The following is a 13,265-nucleotide window of genomic DNA, read 5'->3' as shown; positions in this document are numbered from 1 at the left end:
TTTATACAAGCATCAAACCAAAAATTGCCAACACATTTCCTGCTATTTAGCCTACATGCGTTTGTGAAATGAACACTCCTTTATGTATAAAATGTTTATTTAGGACATTTCAGCTTACTAACTACTTTTTCCATAACCTGAAACAGCCTAATACTTTCAATACCAAAAAGTTTCTTTTAAAAAGCAAACCTTTTTAAGCACACAATTATATTGCTCATTACATTTTGACACAATTGTCGAAAAAATGGTCTGATATTTTCAAAAGTACCTCTGGTGTGATGATACCAGGGGGGAAACCTGAAATAATGAATAAAATAAACCTGAATTCATTTCATACCAAACACAATAAATTTAACTTTGGTAGTGAGTGCACTTAAAGACACACCTTTTCTCTCTGTTTCAATGTAGATACACTTTAATCATTAATACCCATAAAAAAGATAAGAAAAAAACACTTAATATGTTTCTCAGGAAAAAAAAAAAAAAGCAAAGAATGACTGCTTGATGTGACTTGAAGGTTGCTGTGAGTTGCAATACTGCTGTAAAATAGCATAAGTGTATTTGTTGTTACAGTTAAAACTTCTAGAAGAGTGAAAATTCTTCTGCATGGTAAAATGAACACAAATGTGCAACACTATCGCTTCTTTTTGCTTTCTTTCTTAGGCTTTTGTCGGCTTTGAGGTGCGGGTCCTTTGGATTTCTTCACCGGCTCGGCAGGCTTACTTTCACTGGGCTCCACCTCCTCCTGTAGAGCAAACATGGATAATCAACACTTTAATCAGTCAAGTTATGAGTGATATATTATATAAGAATTTATAGAAATACAGGGGAAAATTCCAAACATCAAGATGTGGTTGTAGAAAAAAAAACCCTGCAAAACAGCAAAGATAGATTTGAAGTATTAAATAAAAAGTTTAAAGGGAACAATGAAGTAAAATCTTGTTTCAAGTCAAACTTTTGTTTTATCTAATGTCTTTGTGTGTATGTTGTATATCTTAATAAAATTGGACCAGAAACCCAAATAAACATAAATCCATTGTCTCTTCCTGTTGCCATGCACTTCCTAAAAGAAAGTACTGGGCTTTTGCAAAAGATGGAATGGCAATGGTGTGAAGAGTTGTCAGAAAATCTGGTAAAAACATGAGAAATAAGAGTTAGAGAATATATATTAAGCTCGTAAATATATGTTTTTTTCTCAGTGTGCATTATGAGAGTACATCGTGTTCACAAATTAAAGGTCAGCACTTCCTTTAAAATGAGTTTTCCCTGTTTTTCTGACATACTGAAAAAAAATCTTACTTGAAATATTTGTGTTACAAAATTGTCACATTTCAATATAAGATAAAAATTATGATTATTAAATTTTAAAATATATATAAATCTGTAATAAAAATAAACAGTAAACAACTGAGCTGCAGAAGATCTCTGGCACACAACTCATACTCAGAAATATGTTATCTCTCTTGATATAAATATTCTGAATTTTTTTGGAGCTCATAGGACAGTGCAGACTGAGTTGTGTTAAATGCTCAAGGCTGAACCTACACTCAATGAGCTCAGGCTTGCTGGTGATGACACTTTAAACTCTAACCAATGATCAACCAGTAACCAAACCTTACAAATGAGAGGAAAAACGCGCCTCATATTCAGTGATCTGCCTTCATCTCCTAAGGTGGAATCTCTACCTGTTGTTGGCTCTTGGATGTGGGGAAGATGATAGCCAGAATGCATATTAGCTGGAAGATGGCGCCCAGAAACAGCCCGTAGCGCAGGATACTTTCAAGCAAAGTGGGTTCAGGGACTTCAGGAGGGGACAGGTCCAGCTGCTCTGCAGACATGGTTCCGATCTGCTCGATCTACTTCTCTTAATTAGTTTTTCTGCGACAACATACGGATAATTACCACCAAAGAAGGAAAGAAAGGGAGGAAATGGTGCCGTTTTATAGAAGTGGGGGCAGACAAATGATTGAAGCCACTATAAAAACAGTATTAGCTGTAACAAAGACTGCGCTCAAGATGCACATCTAGTATTTCTGATGACAATTTTGTGCTTATGTACGCCGCAGTTGAAGTTCAACTACACCAGCGTTGTGACAGATGTTATACGATGATATACTAAACTACTCACCTTTATATTCAGCCCCAAAATCATAACACCAAACACAAATTCCTGTAATCGGTCAGAAAATGCGAAAAACAAAAGAAATGACCTACCGGAAATGACGTGAACATTTGGGATCTATTTCCGCTCCATCACTCTATCGGTGTGGTAATGTCGCCCCCTAACGTCCAGAACATTGACAGAAAAATACAACTTGGATTCAAGCTTCTAATAAAATATAATATAATAATATTTTAGGCGTCCATAAAAAATTTGTTTGTGTCGTTGAGGATTTATGCTGTTAAAATCTACACTTTTCTATTGTTAAATTTTTAAACTTCAGTCATTATAAATATATAATTAGAATAAATGAAAACATAAACAGTATGAGTGTAACAAGTCATTGATTAATGATATTAGGGCTACCCGACCAGATTGATCTATCTGAGGCAAGCTTTTAATCGAATAGACCTATGCTATCATAAAATAGTTTCAAATTGCAATAAATTAATTTTAATCGACATTGCAAAATACCATTTGGATTGAGGCCCAGTAGGTTTATTTTGCTGACATAAAAACGACCAAGTACGTCACAGCAGACGACACACACGTGATGGCAGCAAAAACGGATCAAACCATTATTATAGTCCAATGTGTGGAAACACTTTGAATTTTGTTAAGACGTGATCGTACAGTCTGGTAGAATGTTTTAATAATTTTCTGTTTAAATTATTTTGATGTGGAAAAACAAAAGTGGGCTCAACTTTATCAAACTAAAATGGGAATGGATTTGCCAGAAGTTCTTGTTTACTTGTTTGTACATATGTTTAATTTGCACTTGATTATCTTGCAAGAAATACAAAGAATCTGGAAAACTTCACCTGTACTTTTTAGTTCCAGGTATTTCTCTCTGAGTCACACTGGTTACATTTTTGTCAAGATTATCCTGGACTGATTTTAGGTATGTGATCGGGTCAAATCAGATCATTCACAATGATCCAATCGACTATGAATTGCATCATCAACCACAAATTAGGATTTGAATTGAATTGTTATTCAAATGAATCGTTACACCTCTCATAAATAAATTGTGCTGCTGGAGTATTTTTTTGATTTTCTTCATCAGTTTTCATACTGATCTTTTAAATTCCCCTTATGTTGACAAGATTTTCCACATGTGCCGTAGTTTATTAGTTCCCACCTCTCACATGTTGATCAGAGTTTGCCAATAGATGCTAAATCTGAATGAAGTCACCATTATAATACAGCAGAACATCTCAAACATATTTTCAAGAGACATTTATTAGATATAAAATACACATGCTTACAGAGAACGATTGTACAAATATATAAACAAAGAGAATATAAAATGATATAAAAAGGACAATAGATACAATATGCTGTAGAGAATGTGTAGACATTTATATTTTTCTTAAAAAAATGTTGTTTTGTTAAAAACAACAAATGTGGGCTGTTTTCTATTTTTTATGTAGAAGATTTCAGCTGCAAACAAGAGTTTAGACCAAGACGCTTCCTGTAGCCCTACACACACGATGCAAACACAAATTTAAAAAAATCACAACAGATTGAACAGATGGTTTCTAAAAATCTCACCAACAAAATGAACCAAGTCTGACATTTACAATATATATAGTCAGAGATACGGAAGTGCTGCAGGATTACTCTCCATTGTGGCCCTTCATGTCTCTTCTTATGATATCATTTACTGGAAAACAAGAGAAGAAAACATTAATGTTTTACAATTTGCATTTTTAAAACAAATTGAAAAATATATAATATTTGCTGCTGTTTTGTTTTTCTATTCCTTATAGTTTTTGTACATGCAGAAATAATACTAATAACAATAATTCAGGTTTTAATCAAATTGAAGGATATTTATTCTACCACTAGGAGTCGCCAAATTTAATCTGTTTATAAGTTGTGGTGCACCCCAATAAAGTTTCCAATGTAGGAGGATAGATCAGTCAGACTCATTATGATTTTTAAGTCTCTAATAAAGTCTCTAATTTCTAATGAAGGCTAAAGCCGTTTATTTTTATTTTTTTCTCTTTATGGTTTATGGAATCGTTTTTGCCTGAATTGTTTAACTCAATGAGTTCAAAGGTGGACAAGCGAAGGGGGAGAAAAGGGAGAGTGAGAGAGACAGACAGACAGAGGGGGTTTCAGCAGAAATCTTGAGGTTTGTGGTTTCACCTCAGTCACCAGGACCAGCCAACCCCACCACTTGAAATCGTGACATTTCAATCAAAAATTAGCATGTTGATCTGAACTTTTCACTAATTAGTTTAAATAAAAACAAAAAGGTGTAGGAGGTGTTTAACATCTTCTTTGTGGGTTTGTGTTGATGAAAAAAGTAATAAAAAATACCAAAAATAACAAAACAACCAAGTATAAACTATTTGTAATTTCCCAGCCAAAAGACCTAAAATCCTAAGTTTATTATTTTATTTTAACATAGTTATTTATCATCTTTCATGCTGTTATTGTTGAGCCAACGTTTAGAACAAAAGACACTGATGTTCGCCACAGAGGCCTTTGCATATATTTGACTGTACAGCTACTTCCTGTCTCAATCCCTCTATTGCTCAAGTGTAAACAAAATAAACTTTTTCTGCAGGTAAAATGAGGGACTACTCATTCCCTCACTTCATGCTCAGAAACATGTGTGCAGGTGTACTTGCTTAGGTTCAAATGCAACTGGGCGCAAACTCGAGTCTTCAGAAGGCGAGGGTGTCTGTGTGACACGACACAGACAGGAAATGGGATAGAAAGGCCCTACAAAAAGCCGCAAGGCAGAATCTGCAAACGCACAGTTGCAGTGTGCTTGTGCGCACTGCAGACTGGACCACAAACACCCATCCCCCTGTCTTTCAGCACAGAGTTCATTTTGGAGCTAAAACTGCTGTGCTTTTTTATGGCAAGCTCGAGCTGTTTCCTGTAATAGTATCAAAGGCGTCTTCTCATAGTCCCACACCGATCATCACCGATCAGTGGTCTTTTAATTAACGAGGAAAACCAAGATGTACATGGATTTATTTGTCTGAAAATAGATGTGTTAGAATGGAGCAGAGCAGGAAGTGTGTGGCCCACTGATTGCAGCACCTTCATCACAGCCACAAGCTTTTTCCAGCTACATGTTTTCTCCTGATCCTGATTCACAACAATTTGAATAAAGAAATACTCAGAAATGCAATTTTGAGCTTAATGTTTGATGGATTTCCTCCAACATGCTATATGCTATATGCTACAAGAAGGTGGTAAAAACACCAAGAACACCACTTTTATTGGAGTGGTTCTTTTAAACAATATCAGTCAAATTCACTTTGTGATTATTGGAAGTTTTTTCTGCCGTTGGTAATTGGAGCAGACTGGATATCTACACTGTTGTTTTTATTTGGAAGTGATGAAGGGGAAAGTTCTCAATAATACTCACCATCCTCTAGGTAGGCATAGCTGAGGTTCTCCTGCTTGACCTTGACCCTCTCTGGAACTCTCTCATCATCACAGTTTTCTCGAGAGGACTTGATCTGGACCACATGATGGCCGATGGACTCTGTGTTGCTTCCAGGTTTCACTTGCGTGTATTTGGAAGGTGGAGACTTTCCCAGTGGCAGCGACGTCTGCACATAGCCCTGCTGCCTTGACATGTAACAAGCCTCAAACGAATCACAGACCTTTGGACCGTCACCCAGCTTGGTGGACACTGGGGTTCTGACACCCATACACTGGCTGGGAGAGAGGGCGGAATGGGACAGAACGGCTGGACCACAGTTGGTGTAATGCTGGTTTGGAGTGTGGTACATCACTGGGCTGCTGAGCAGAGAGCCCCCTCTGGACTGGTAATAGGCTGGCTCCTCCAGAGGATCAGTGGTTACTATTTGGGCTCGTGGGTCCACAGTGGCTAGATGGTACAGCGTTAAGGCTTGAGGGTTGATGTCCTGCTCCAGGTGATGATAGAGGGATCTCATAGACATGGCAGACACGGGCTGACTGTCAGAGTAGCTGTATGAATTCAGATGATAGTCATCCAGTGGCTCTGATTTTATGGCTGAAATGTAAAACCAAAGAGCGTGTTACAATAAAAAGGGAGTACATTGAAAACACTGGTGAAATATGTACAACACTGTTGTTAAACAGCATTTGATTAAGCCTCCAAAACTGAATCGTCATCATATAGTTTATTTTCAAATGTCCGATTATGTTACCAGGCTGATTTTATAAAAAATATAATAAACACAAAACCATATTCATAACAGTCAATGATTTATAAATTGTTCTATTAAACAAACAAGCCAGACGGATTCTGACTGCATTTGGAATCCAAATTCTGGCCAAATGTCTTTGATCTTTGTCCTCTTTTTTGTCATATTACTAAAACTGACTTTTGGAGCAACTTTTAAAGTAAACTTTTTTAAATAAACACACCTGTGCATTGAGAGAATAAAAAAAGTGTTTTCCTTATCACAGTGTTAGCACATAGACTGATATCAGAGAGGGTTTGGCATCCACAAAACCACTGTGTCAATCTGCCAGTGTGCATTCGTAGTAACTGAATTCTCTGTGGCAAATACGATCCCATAAACGTGTGGTGAGTCTCTGATAGCAGTTTTGTCAGAGCTACAACTTTTCTTTCTGCCCTTAGAGGTTGGGAATGTAGACCTTTTGAAAGCTTTTCTGTTTCTCAGGTACTCCAAGTACCGCAGGCAAATACAAACCTATCACAGGCGTGTAGATGAAGTGCTGAGGCTGGCTGCGTTTCTTCTTTCCATTTATGACGTAGAAGTTGACTTTAGCTGGCTGGCAAATCGTCCGATCTCGATATGGAGGGATTTCAACAAACAGCATGTTCTAGCAAAATTGAAATTAAATCAAAGATATAACATTTAAAAGACATACTTCAATACATTGATCAGTAGGTTGAGACAGATTTTCTGAAGAGCTGTATTTGAAACATATAAATGGAAAGATTTTTAATAAAAATCAATCCAACAATTCAAGAGGTCCAGGGCTTGCATGTTTCTTAGCAAAAGTACTGACTGTAACCTACAGCCTGGGTTTTATCTCTGTCCACTGTGGCCTCCACCTCCCAGATTTGTAGTCCATCTGAAAATAGAAGAAGCATATTTACTCATAAAACTGAAAATGTAAAACATCAAATCATAGTTTGACTAGTTATGTTTGTTATCCTTACACCCACAAATTATATTAAATTCGGCTCTCAGAGCTCCAAGTTGCAGAGTAAAAGACATATTTGCAGATAGTTGTAGTACTTACAATTGAATTGCTTGAACGAGTAAAAAGTTGTTTTGTTTTAGCCACTTCCTAGTTAACCATGTGGGTCACTTATTTCTGTCAGATGAAATAATTGCTGGCTCAGCAAAAACCTGACCATATCCATTTGTCTGAAGACTCCAACTTACATCACAATCCTCTTGCAATTGAGTCATTTAACCTCTTCCAAATCTCAAACTTGCTATCTGCTGCACATTTTCGTTTTAAATTGTCAGTTTTAATTGGAAGTGCAGAGTTGCGGGACCCAGATGAGAAGAGGCATATCCGGATGACGCAGCTCTTAGCAGAGGTTTGAACAGAATTTGCCTCGCACCCTAAAACTGTTTGTGATGAACAAAGGTGAACCTAGTTTCCAGAAGAAAAATTGTCTTAGTGAAAAAAAACCCAGACAGTTTATTGACTTTCAGCTAACTAGGTCAACTGTTGCTAACCAAAAAAACACAACTTAGTGAAAAATGTACTTTTTTGGTAACAATTTGGAGCACACTTGTTCACTTTGAAAACTGTGGTTTCTCTTTTGAAGTTTGATTTTCTCAACTTTAGTGTTACATTCCCGCCCCAGCTTCTACCTGATGTAACTCTGTTCCACCCACGCAGTGAAAAGAATTTTTAATCAGCATGTCTTACCACATCCTGTTGCACAAAACCCCCAATGACAAGCATCAGGGAGGCTTCGGGTTCTACCAACTGTACCAACGCTCAAAGAATGCAACAAAGCAACTTTGTGTGGGCCGAAAGAGCGACAACAAGCGGAGAAATTTCCATTTAAAAATGATACAAGTTTTCACTTTCAGGAAAAACATTATATTTTTATCAGAGCTCTGTTTCGAAGCTGAAAGAGGGAGCCGTAGGTAGATATACGTCAGTGAAAGTTCAGGTTTCCCAGGTGATATGCAAATGATCATAAAATGCTGTTACTAGATGTGTGGGTGGAGACACAGCATGATATAGCCTCACTTCACAAAATGATTATTAGTCACTTTCAATCAAAGTAACTGTTTTGTATCTAAATATAAAGTAATTTATGTCAACATAAGTCACACACTGCAAATGTTTACCACAATGCCTCTTACCTAATATAGTAAGAACTGTACTCACAAAAAATGTTTTGGCAAAGTGATCTGTTGGCTCTAAAATTTGTGTAAGCAGTAAATTTGAAAAACCTCAAACTGTAGCGTCAGAGTTGCAAAGATGACAAAAGTTGAGTCATTAAAAAAAACAAAAACTAACCTTGAGTCTTCTCTGAAAATATCACCTTGGAGTCAGACGTAAAATTCTGTCCAGTTAGGACCATTTGCTGACCCCCAAGCACAGAGCATCGGTCCAGGTCCTGCCTCTCCACTGCAGGAAGCTCCTGAGCTGAGCGCTGGGCTGGAAAGACATGAAGATGCACGTGTGACCACACACCATAAACAACACTGAAGGCAACCCAGAGGGGCTGCTGGAATTCCTATTTATTCTTTGTCATGAAAACTATCAACTTTCTATGCTACATATTTGGGGTTTCCTGGACTTTCCCTGTAAAGTCATCCACAAACTATGCCAACTTTCAGAAAACCTTCTCGAAATCATGATTTCTGTCTCAGTCTTGATGAAGGTTCAACAAAACAGTTTCAGTTTCACAGCCTTTTCTAGAAACGTTGCTACTAAATGTGTGAGTACTTGACACCGCTGCTGAGACGTTTCTCAGTCCATAAAATGGGAAAAAAATATGTCTTACAGCATTCGATGGGATTGGAAGCCACTTGAAGAGACACGGGCTGACCTCCATGTTGAGGAATGTGGACACGAAACACCAACCGGACTCGAGTGTTCTTTCGTCCGATGTCTGTCTCGCCGTTCCTTAGTTCGATGTCTGCGTTTCTGAGCTTCAAGATTCCAACACAGTCGATCCTGTGCAATGACAGAAAAGATGCAAAGAGATGTCAGTATTGCTGCTTGCTTGTTTTATTCAACATGCTTTAGAATAGAAAGAACAATAGAAAGAATGACAGTAGCTTTTAGTATAAACAGTTAGCAGCGCTGGTGATTCGGATCGCCATCCCTCTGTATCTATAGGCATTGCTTTGCAGATGCCAAAACAATCCATGCAACACTGTGGGATTTGTTAAACACATGTTTTGGTTTACTCACAACACTCTCATGTGGTTCTGTGGTTCCAAAGGAATCTCCAACACTTTAGTCCCATTGATCATCGTCTCGAAGCTGGGCGTGGTGACGGTTTTCCCTGTGATGCGGTGGACCTGGTAGAAAGCGTGGGGTTTTAGGAGCCTCTCATCTGCCGTTCCAATGAAGACCTGCAGCCCCAGTGGAGTCGTGCCTTGGTAGCCGAGCAGCTGGTGAACGCAACACAATGCTTTAGCACAACTTTTAACTCCGTAGGATTAACAAAAAACATTTTAAACTCGGCACCTTGTATCAGCTGACAAACCATGGCTTATTTATTACTGTTAAAGGTACACTGGTGTGGGATAAAGTGTCAGACTCTTTATTTGCATACGTGTTAGCTTACTGTGCAAAACATTTACCAGGAAATATCACCCAGCATTTACCATCCCTTACACCCCGTTTGGTCTTGTGGTCCTTGAGAACATTTGCTTTTATATCCAGACACCTGAATTTCGGGATGCCCTCCACTGGGGGTCTTGACGGCTCCTCGGCTGCCCTCAGTCTCATAGTGAGCTCTGTGGTGGGACCTGGGCTGTTGTTGGATCAGCAGCTCATACTGGCCGGACTGACTGGGCAATGTCCACTCCAAGGAGGGAAGTGGAGTCACAGAAAAGCCACTGAAAAAAAATTAAAATTATTTCATTTTAATATTATACAAATATGACCATTTGCACTTTTGAAAACTTGTGTGTTTTTGTGTTTACAGTTACCTCTGCCAGACCAAAATACTGTAGGTGGTAAAAACACAAATCACCTGAATGTGGACCTTCCAGCATGATGCCCTTGTTGAGTTGGAGACCACCTAGCTGGAAGCATGTATATGGTCTCAGATTTGACCTCGTGTCCAACTCTACAAGCAGTCTCCTGCTCTAAAGTCCATTCATACGTCTCTCCATATGCACGGTCCTGCCTCTGAGCCTGTGGCTGAGCTCCCCTCCCCACAGCATGAGGCACTGCTCTGGGCAGACTGGAGCTAAGGCTGCTTAACACCTCCTCCAGGCCTGGCACTGAAGTCTGAGCTTGAGGCTGAAACTCAGTTTGGGCCTGGTTTTGGTACAAGTAGTGTTGGTATTGGTGCTCATGGGGCACTGGGATAGGGCTGGGGCTCCTGGAGCGCTGCTTTACGGGCGTGCCTTCCTGACAGGAGCCTGCCTGCTGCAGACAGCGCTTTCCTTGGGGTGAGGTGGAGCGTGAGCGCCTGTGAGGGAGCGGCGAGGCAGTGCTGTGGAGATGAGGCTGGAGAAAGGTCTCGTCTGTGACGCTGTTACGAGGTGATGTACCAGGAGAGGAGTGCGCAGAAGAAGTGTTGATGTTCTGCATGCTGGGACAGAGATCCAGGGCGGGCAGTGAGGCTCCATAGCTTCCTCCATGAGGAGGGGTGACACATGGAGATGTAATGGGGGAGTATATATCTGCTTGCCAGCCTGTAGAGGAGTTACTACTCGCAGGGCTGACACACTCCCTGTAGGCTCCCAAAGACTTGGAGCCAGGGCTGGGCTCGATTGTTTGAGAGCTTAAGGAGTCCCCTGAAGGAGTGATCTCAATCCTGGGACTGGGGGCAGGGATGGTGTTTGCTCTGGATAACAACATTTGGGGGTCAAGCACAGCCCTTTGCAGGTTGTCTGTGTTGGGACTGTAGGTGGAGGTGTTCTGGCTGGTCACTGGCTGAGCAGAAGTTGACATGTAGGGATCATTCGAATTAATCCCAACCAGAGCAGGGTGGCTGTTGTTCTGGGGTACAGCATTTGGGTCACCTGTCAGTTACCAAAAAAAGATTTGTTTAATTCAAACAATCAGTCAATCACTTTGTTGATATAGTAACCTTTCGTGAGGATGCAGTCGAAAATGAGGAGCTTGAAATAAAAGATGTACAAAAGCACGAGTTAAAATAGTAAAAAGTCTTAAGATCCAATAGAATAAAACAATAAAAGGCAAACATGAAAAGAAAGAAAATGCTGAAATTTGGGGAGGCACTGTATAGATTATAAAACAGACAGGGTAAAAACAAACAAATTACAAATCATAAAAGACATAAAAAGGCCAAAAGCCCAACAAATAAATAAACCAATATATAAATCAATAAATATGCTGATTAAAAGCTGTTAAAAGGATTTTCAGAATTTATGTAGACTAATAAAACATTTACACTGAAAGAAATATTATTATAAAATATTTTACTTTCTTTAAAATATCCATTGTACTGACACATCCACACCCACCTGTTCAGGTCAAACATGTTCATAACACACACTCAGCATAAACAATCTTGCTCAAAATGGAGTAAATTAGGTACACAAAAGCATTTTTTTTAATTGCTGTGCACCTGAACAAATTTCACCTCCCTAATTACAACACACTTGCAGGCTTCTGAAATTGTCAAGGGAGAAGAAGTTGAAGACATTACGGAAAAGACTAAAAAAACATAACCAGAGGTGTCCTTTTTAATACCAACCTTTAGTGCAGCCAACAGTAAACTCATCTCCCGCTGTGTTGTATAGAAACAGGTCAGAAAAGTCCAATTCCTCCTGGTTTATGTCTTGCCCCAGGCCCTCACTGAGCTCCAAACCTCCCGAAGTCATCTCCAGCTTCAAAGGACTTTGTCCCCAAACAAACTTTTTTTTTTAAATTTCAAAATAGCCAACTCAGATAGTCCTCGGAATCAAAAATACGGCTTCAAAAAACAAAACAAAAACAAAAAGAAAACAATGGTTTTATAAAGCAATGTATTTCAAAGCTTGGCGCAGCTGCCGAAGAGAAGCATCAAACTGTGCGAAGAAAAGAGCGCTTCCTGGGAGCGCTGCTGATGAGAGGTGAGCAGAGTGAGCGCCTGCGCGCGCAAACACGCCTCATCTCTTCCTGTGTGCTCACTTCACTGATGGCCGCGATAGCTGCTATTTTTGTAACAAATCAAGAGACATGCATGGCCTTTCAGTCAGTTGAATTTTTGGTGAAGAGATGAAATTGATGAGTTATGTTTCCCCCTTTTTTGTTAATTTACGCAATTTAAGTCTAATAAAATAAAATATAATACAGATGTTTATGGCAGGGCTAAGTCCTTTCATGTCGACATTACAAGGTAACGTACGGTACTTAAAAAGGAAACAGCCAAAAAAGTTTTTTTTTTCTTTTTGTTTCAAAAACTATTTTCTTGCATGTTTATTTTATCAACTAGGTGGCAGTATTGTCTTGCTGGAGCAAGGCTGTTGGTACTTTGCTGATGGTCGTCTCCTAGAATAGAATAGAATAGAATAGAATAGAATAGAATAGAATAGGTCTTTAATAATCCCTGAGGAAATTTAAAAATGGCCATCTGCTCACACTCATAAAACACTAAAACTAAAAGACTAAAAAGATTAATAGATAAAAAAATTAAAAAGATTAACAATTTAATATCAGTGGGTAAGAAAAAATGAAATGAAAATAAAAATTACAAGAAATTACTTTTAAGATGCCCTGCCATATAATTGTGCTGCCTGATGGCACGAGGAACAAAAGATTTCTTCAGTCTTTCTGTGGAGCAGCGCTGGGACAGCAGTCAACTGAATGTGCTCCTCCTGCTGGTGAAGGCCTCATGTAGGGGATGAGGGATTTCTAACGATGACCCTGAACCTGATCAGAGTTTTCTGCTCAGCCACCTCCTCCACAAGATCCTGCTTCAGTCCCACCACAGAGCTTGCCCTCT

The 13,265-nt window shown here is 39.1% G+C and overlaps 2 protein-coding genes across 2 annotated transcripts; both read right to left on the bottom strand.

The window, feature by feature from the left end:
* Positions 1-79: 79 nt before the first annotated feature.
* On the bottom strand, positions 80-2,244 carry manbal (mannosidase beta like). Its single transcript, XM_004068804.5, has 3 exons — positions 2,129-2,244; positions 1,686-1,878; positions 80-745 (listed from the first exon to the last, which is right to left on the bottom strand). The coding sequence occupies exons 2-3, from the start codon at positions 1,836-1,838 to the stop codon at positions 635-637; spliced, it is 264 nt and encodes an 87-aa protein (XP_004068852.1). The 5' UTR covers positions 1,839-1,878; positions 2,129-2,244; the 3' UTR covers positions 80-634.
* A 1,141-nt stretch (positions 2,245-3,385) lies between these two features.
* On the bottom strand, positions 3,386-12,404 carry nfatc2b (nuclear factor of activated T cells 2b). Its single transcript, XM_011474982.3, has 10 exons — positions 12,036-12,404; positions 10,338-11,337; positions 10,029-10,200; positions 9,548-9,750; positions 9,135-9,307; positions 8,645-8,785; positions 7,170-7,225; positions 6,838-6,970; positions 5,556-6,170; positions 3,386-3,827 (listed from the first exon to the last, which is right to left on the bottom strand). Exons 1-10 carry the CDS (start codon positions 12,160-12,162, stop codon positions 3,781-3,783), a joined length of 2,667 nt encoding a protein of 888 aa, XP_011473284.1. The 5' UTR covers positions 12,163-12,404; the 3' UTR covers positions 3,386-3,780.
* Positions 12,405-13,265: the final 861 nt, after the last annotated feature.

The sequence above is a fragment of the Oryzias latipes genome, chromosome 5, assembly GCF_053564925.1.
Source record: "Oryzias latipes strain Hd-rR chromosome 5, Olatipes_Hd-rR_3.1".
In the NCBI taxonomy this organism is placed as follows: Eukaryota; Metazoa; Chordata; class Actinopteri; order Beloniformes; family Adrianichthyidae; genus Oryzias; species Oryzias latipes.
This window is presented reverse-complemented; position numbering and strand designations above follow the sequence as displayed.

Coding starts and splice junctions, on each gene's coding strand:
- manbal (XM_004068804.5), bottom strand. CDS start 1,838: ATGTCTGCAGAGCAGCTGGACCTGTCCCCTCCTGAAGTCCCTGAACCC. Junction 746..1,685: donor CATCCAAGAGCCAACAACAG/GTAGAGATTCCA, acceptor TTTGCTCTACAG/GAGGAGGTGGAGCCCAGTGA.
- nfatc2b (XM_011474982.3), bottom strand. CDS start 12,162: ATGACTTCGGGAGGTTTGGAGCTCAGTGAGGGCCTGGGGCAAGACATA. Junction 8,786..9,134: donor TTCCAATCCCATCGAATGCT/GTAAGACATATT, acceptor ATGTCTTTCCAG/CCCAGCGCTCAGCTCAGGAG. Junction 6,171..6,837: donor CATCTACACGCCTGTGATAG/GTTTGTATTTGC, acceptor TTTACATTTCAG/CCATAAAATCAGAGCCACTG.